The 6656-nt window shown below is 35.6% G+C and overlaps 2 protein-coding genes and 1 long non-coding RNA gene across 4 annotated transcripts in view; 1 reads left to right on the top strand and 2 right to left on the bottom strand.

Moving 5' to 3' along the window:
- LOC108358413 (uncharacterized) overlaps positions 1-4500 on the top strand; it is a 247418-nt gene extending 242918 nt beyond the window's left edge. Inside the window, exons 5-7 of one of the 2 annotated variants that reach the window (XM_017609738.1) lie at positions 3118-3262; positions 3335-3406; positions 3483-4500. In XM_017609738.1, coding sequence (XP_017465227.1) covers positions 3118-3262; positions 3335-3406; positions 3483-3616 — 351 coding nt within the window. In that variant the 3' untranslated portion in view covers positions 3617-4500. Of the gene's footprint in view, positions 1-3117; positions 3263-3334 lie in introns of both variants that reach the window. The other variant, XM_017609739.1, reaches the window with a different exon arrangement.
- On the bottom strand, positions 775-2848 carry LOC108358415 (uncharacterized). Its single transcript, XR_001846770.1, has 2 exons — positions 1825-2848; positions 775-1649 (listed from the first exon to the last, which is right to left on the bottom strand). It is a non-coding gene; the product is annotated as an uncharacterized LOC108358415 (long non-coding RNA).
- Positions 4429-6656, bottom strand: part of LOC108358411 (uncharacterized) — a 43334-nt gene continuing 41106 nt past the window's right edge. Inside the window, exons 3-5 of the mRNA XM_017609734.1 lie at positions 5069-5252; positions 4849-5016; positions 4429-4665 (exon numbers count right to left, since the gene is read on the bottom strand). Of these exons, the coding sequence (XP_017465223.1) occupies positions 4429-4665; positions 4849-5016; positions 5069-5252 (589 nt within the window). The remainder of the gene's footprint in view (positions 4666-4848; positions 5017-5068; positions 5253-6656) is intronic.

Below are 6656 nucleotides of genomic sequence, written 5' to 3'. Positions count from 1 at the left end.
GTGTTTACAGGCCAAATAAATACATTAATTTTGTTGACTTTGTTGATTATTTGGAAGAACTTACCTTGTCTTTTAACAATATCGTAATAGCCGGTGATTTTAATTCTGCTCTACTCAGCGATGACACTTTCGCATTGGCTATGAGGAATTTGGGGTTGTTTTCCGTGAACTGTTCGATTCCAACTCATTTTACAAATACCAATAGTTCGCTACTTGATGTCTTTTTTGTAAATAATAAGAACAAAGTACTTTTATATGATCAACTCGATCTTTCAAGCTTTTCTAAGCACGATCTTATTTACCTCATTTTTGATTTCGAGTTGACAAGCAAAACAGAGTACTATTCTTACCGCGACTTTGCGCATATCCAATATGAAGACCTTGAGAAGTATGTCGACTCTGTGAATTGGGCATCCATATACACAATGGTTTCAGTAAATGACCAAATNTACCAAATTGACTTTATTCAAGCTAATACTAAAAGCCTTTTTAATAAATTTGTGCCGCTTGTTACGAAAACTATTTCGGATAAATGCCGTCCTTGGTTTAATAGCCATATCAAAACGTTAATTTCAAAACGAGATCGAGCATACCGAAAGTGGAAGCGCCATAGGACAGATGTCCTTTACAGTGACTTTAAAACTCTTCGAACGGAGACAATTAAAGCAATAAAAACCTAAAAAATTATGTATTACGACCAAAGATTCAGTGAAGCAATTGGGTCAAAGCAAAAATGGCAGCGAATTCGCGAAATAGGGATTGGAAAAGAAAGGGCACAATTCCTTGATTCTGTAAATGTAAATGATTTAAATAAGCAGTTCCTTGACTCCTCGAATACTTTTGAAAATATTGCCTATGAGCGCTATAACTGTAATCCGTATAGGTCGCTGTCAAACTTCAGCTTTAATTGTGTTGATGAGTGTGACGTTGTCCAGTCAGTACTGTCTATAAAATCCAACGCCGCTGGTTTGGATGACATTCATCCGAAGTTTTTCAAATGTTTGCTCCCGAAACTTCTTCCATATATTACCTACGCAATAAATAACATTCTTACATCAGCTGTCTTCCCCAACTGCTGGAAAAAAGCCAAAATAATACCCATTCTGAAATCAAATGGTGACTACAGACCTATTGCGATTCTCCCATATCTATCTAAAGTCTTAGAACGCATAATGCATCAGCAGATTGACTCGTTTATATCTAAAAATTCCCTGGTCAGCGCTTACCAATCTGGCTTCAGGCATAAGAAAAGCTGTACCCTTTCGCTTCTTACCGTTTCAGATGACATTAGAATAAATATGGACAATAATCGCGTAACCTTGCTCACTCTTCTTGACCACTCCAAAGCTTTTAATACAGTAAATCACAAACTACTGTGTCTCAAATTAAAGAATTTATTTCAGTTCTCATCTTCGGCTGTAAACCTAATTAGCTCATATCTTTTCGGCCGATCGCAAGCAGTCAACATAGGCAATGCAATGTCAAGTTCTCTTTCCATATCTAAAGGAGTTCCTCAAGGGTCGATTCTCGGCCCCTTACTGTTTGTTTTGTACATCAACGATCTGCCGAAGGTATTAAAGCACAATAAAATTCAAATGTACGCTGATGATGTGCAATTGTATTTGAGCTGCCCACTTCACTCATTGAACCTATGCATANTGTCAACATAGGCAATGCAAAGGAGTTCCTCAAGGGTCGATTCTCGGCCCCTTACTGTTTGTTTTGTACATCAACGATCTGCCGAAGGTATTAAAGCACAATAAAATTCAAATGTACGCTGATGATGTGCAATTGTATTTGAGCTGCCCACTTCACTCATTGAACCTATGCATACAGAACCTCAATAGTGATTTAGACCTCGTTCACGAGTGGGCAAGTAACAATGGTTTGGTCTTAAATCCAAACAAATCCCAATGTATTGCTATTTTTAAAAAACATTTTGACCTCAACGTTTATGATACAGTTTCATTGAACAGAACTGTGATACCATATGTTGATGTAGCTAAGAACCTGGGCGTACTATTTAACAGAACACTAACGTGGGATAATCATGTCTATAGCACAATTGGTAGAGTATATGCTATGCTAAGGTATTTATGGTCAACACAACACCTAACGCCGATGCCCACTAGAATGTTAATCGCGAAATCTTACTTGCTACCAACGCTGTTGTACGGTTGCGAACTCTATGCTAACAGCGATAGTCAATGCAATAAAAAACTCCACGTGCTTTACAATAACATCGCCAGGTATATATATAGCAAAAAACGGTATGACCACATTTCACAATGGGCTCGTAATATAACTTCAATATCACTCGACGATATGCTGAAGCTCAAGTGCCTTACAATGCTTCAGAAAATCTTATTCTCAGAGGAGCATCCGCATCTCAAAAATCGTCTTCAAATTACTCAATCGTCACGATTACAACAGCTTTTGCACCTGAAATTCAATTCTGTCATATCTGAGCGTCAGTTTTTCGTCTATACTATTCGCCTATGGAACAAATTACCCCTTAAACTCAGGGCTATTAAGGACACATTGCACTTTAAAATAGCATTACTTAGACACTATGCTGACTAAATGAAAATTTGTAACTATTTAACTCGCGTCAGTCACCTCAACTCTAACCGCTAAATTACTGTATTTTTCTTTATTCTCTTCAATCTTACACTTTATGAATAATTTTATAAGTTTTAGATGTTAAGTTCAAATTTTATACATTTTAATATCGTATTATATTGTAATATTCTCAGTATCTAACACTGAAATATAACCTGTGGTTGTTGTGTTAGACTACTTTAATAAATAAATAAATAAATAAAAGGCGTATTAGCATCGCTTCAAACCCATCTATGCCCTCAGTAAGTGAACCTCGACTTAAGCAGCGATGAAAAAAGACAAGCCAAGATGGACTTTTACCAGAAATATGGATTTCCTGGCGCGATTTTGTGTGTAGACGGGACACACATTAAAATTGTTGCTCCAACTGAAGAAAAGTTTCTCTATTTTAATCGCAAAGGTTACTACAGCATCAATGCCATGATCGTAGATTTTGAGAAGAATCTACATACTTACAAATACATACTTTAAATTTCTTATTTAATTTGTTTGTAGATATGCGACAATAAAATGAGAATCCGCTACGTGAATGCGCAGTATCCTGGCAGCAACCATGATTCTCATATATGGAATGTCAGCAATGCGCGATATTTTTTTGAGAAGAAGTACCAAGATGGTGAACGAAACACATGGCTTTTGGGTATATACACACATAGATACGTCCAATTTCAGTGAATTATTGTCAAAATAAAATGGTTTATTTTTTCCACAGGAGACGCTCGATACGCCCTGGAGCCATGGCTAATGACACCCTTCCGATCACCTCCATCAGGAAGTCCTGAAGGTAACTACATTAAAGTGCATGCGAAGGCTAGAAATATTGTAGAAAGGACCATTGGTGTATTTAAAAACCGATTTAGATGCCTTCTGGGTGCTCGTGAGCTTCATTATGAACCCTCGAAAGTATGTCAACCATGAGCTTTCTTCATCAAGTTATAATGATGCGGCTTCACAGATAAGACAATCTATATCTAGAACACTAACACGAATATAAATTTCAAGATAAATTTATTTATAAGTTTACTTACTTTTTTTAGTAGTTTTCACTTAAATTATAGGTCGATCTTTAACCAAAACTCCATATATAAAGTACTAATACCACTACTACTAGAAACTACATATATATGTTTTATGCGTTATATGGGCGGGTAAATATTAAACAATCTAAGTATGAGTTATTAATGAAATATCGTTTAAATAAACGTTTATGAAAAACTTCTTTTGGAAATTTTTAGTAAGTTTATGTTCATACGTTTATAAACAACGTTTTTTGAACCTTAATTATAAGTTTCTACTTATACGCTTATAAAAAGCTTTCTTTTGTGCATTTATTATATGTTTATATTTTGTGGTCATAAGAAATAGCCGCCTAAATCGACTTAAGAAAGAATTGAGTTATATATGCTATCGCGGTCTGCAACTACTATTCCATGTTAAGGAATAACAAGGTAAACATTACCATCCAAATGTTAAAACGTTTTTTCTCGAATTCAGGTTTTTCGACTTAGGCGGTGATTGCTTATGACCACAAATTTATACGCTCATAAAAATCTTTCTTTTGGACATTTATTATAAGTTTATATTTATAGGCTTGTAACCAAGGTTCCATTTCTATTATATTACACTTACTTCCAAGCGTTTATAAACAAAAAATTAACGTTTTGTAAGCTTAATGTTTATAATTGTAAACTTAAAAAAAAGTTTCTTTAAAGTTTATTTTGCTTGTTGGGAATGATACAAACCATGGATGACAAGAAAGATCAATTTTAATACAAACATTCGTTGTTTTCAATGAAATTAGTGTATTTATTTATTTCTTGACAATATTTCTAAACTTCGCTGCTCTACCTCCAGCATTTGTTTTTTTATGTCATTTTTTGCCGTATTCAAGTTTTGCATGTGTATATGGTACAGGCGGGTCTCTTCCAAATCGGCTTCTTTCACATCGCACATTCTTTCCACTTCCGAGCACAAGCGCTGCATATTCGAAGCGAGGGCGTCTAGCTTCTCATTCTGTTCTGCAAAGTGTTCCACACTCTTTTGCTGGAAATCCTTTTGAATCTCTAGTTGTTCTTTCAAAAGTTCTGCAGCACTTGTGTCGGCTCGCCTCTGGACAGTTGGAGCACGTCTTGGGAGGGATGGACTGCAGTTCTCCTACAACATGGATACGTCGGGATCGGCCTCGCAACTTCCTACTTCGCCGGCAGAAGGTAGTCCAACACTTACCGTACCTGTGATACCGTGCGTGCTGGTCTCCAAAGCTGGCATCTTAATGACTTCCTCTTCCGATTCATTGAAATGGTGCTGCCTATTTCGTCCTCCGCCTGTTGCTGCCTGCTCCTTCTTGTTTTCGGATAGCTTCCTCTTTATGTAGGCCTTCCAATCTAACCACGCCTGAAATAAAAATATGCTATACGAACTTATAGCACATGCAGAAATTCATTACTTTTTTCCAGCTCGACACGTCTTTGGTTGGAGGGCCCAGACTATTAAGCTCCTTCGCCACATTTTGCCAGAACTCCATTACCTCTTCCTTGGAGCATTTTGAGAAACCCTGGGCGATTTCTGGTTTCTGTTGCAAAAGCTCCAACAAAGTAGCATACTGCTGTCGTGTTGTAACAACTTTAGTCCTGTAAAAGTGTATAGATATATATATGTATGTTAAATTTATTTATAATTGAATTAATAGTGGACCTACATACTAAAGCTTTTTTTATTTTTTTCTTTTCAATTCTTATTTTAATTAACTCTTTTTTATTTCTCCCCGATGCAAAAACACGTCGTAGCAAAATGGTACGAAAATCTGCGAATTGACGTTTCGAGTGAGTTCAGTGAATGCAATTCTACGAATTGCGAATTTACGTTGTAGTTATTCGAATTGCGTAATAGCTATTTCGTAACTTCTCCGAAAAAACAGTCTACGATGGATTGCGTGATAGGGCTGATTAACTGTTACTTTCGGTCCCTTCAATATTCGCATTCACAAAAGATCCGCATTGATTATTGCGAATGCGAAAGCGAATGCGAATGTTAAAATTAATGCGGAAGCTCCGCGGCTGCGAATGCGAATGCGAATATTCGCAACAACCCTGGTACATATGTACATATTCCGAAATTTTTTTGATGTGTATACATCTTTGGTTTCGGTAGGGGTAAAATTTGCGAAGCTGTAACGCATATCCCAACACAAAATTTCGAAGGGCTTAGCATGTGTATTTCAGCATAAAATTTTTATTTTCATTAGAAGCACCCTGAGTTTGCTTGCCAAATGGTTGCATACAATTAGGCATATGCATAGTAAGAAGAAATGCACTACAATTGATTATTACTTCCGATTATTACTCCGCACATGCATTTTGATATTCGTAGATGGTGTTAGGCATAGGTTTAGTACTCTATTTTGATAAAAAAGCAAGACGAAAATTTAAAAAAATACTGAAATCATTTTTGAACTGGGACCGTTGATAACTGATGCACATACATGAATATATGTATAATATGCATATATATGGATGATATAATAGCTCTGATCCAATACTTTTCGTGTAAAATCCTGGAAAAAGGTCAAACAGCAAAATCACTCTCTGAAGTGAGAGTAAAAAGTGAGTAACAGCAAAACGTACGGAAAAAGCATCGGGTAAAATCCTGCAACATGAACTGCATTTACATGAACCACAGATTATATTCCGAAAAGAAAAACCAAATTTAGGAATATATACAAATAGAAATGCTCAAACTATAAGCTCAAAAACAATAACTGATGCGGTGTTTCCAAGATATTTTAACGCCCTTGAGTCACAAGTATATACAAGTATATTTTATCAATCATACCGATAATTTCATGTATTAAATGAATTAAAAATGAAAATGAATAAAAAAAATTAAATAAGCAAAATGAATAAAATTACGTGAAATTAATGTTTAATTTCTAACCTATCCTACATTTGTATGTATGTAACTGAATCGCTTAATAATAGCTTTACATATAAAAAAATTATCCTAATTTTCGAGCTTAACTCCCTAATCTGTTATTA

Source organism: Rhagoletis zephyria, unplaced genomic scaffold (genome assembly GCF_001687245.7).
Source record: "Rhagoletis zephyria isolate East Lansing unplaced genomic scaffold, Rhagoletis_zephyria_1.1 Rzeph_scaffold_00250, whole genome shotgun sequence".
Lineage (NCBI taxonomy): Eukaryota > Metazoa > Arthropoda > Insecta > Diptera > Tephritidae > Rhagoletis > Rhagoletis zephyria.
Note: the sequence above shows the minus strand (reverse complement) of the source record. Positions and strands in the feature narration are given on the sequence as shown.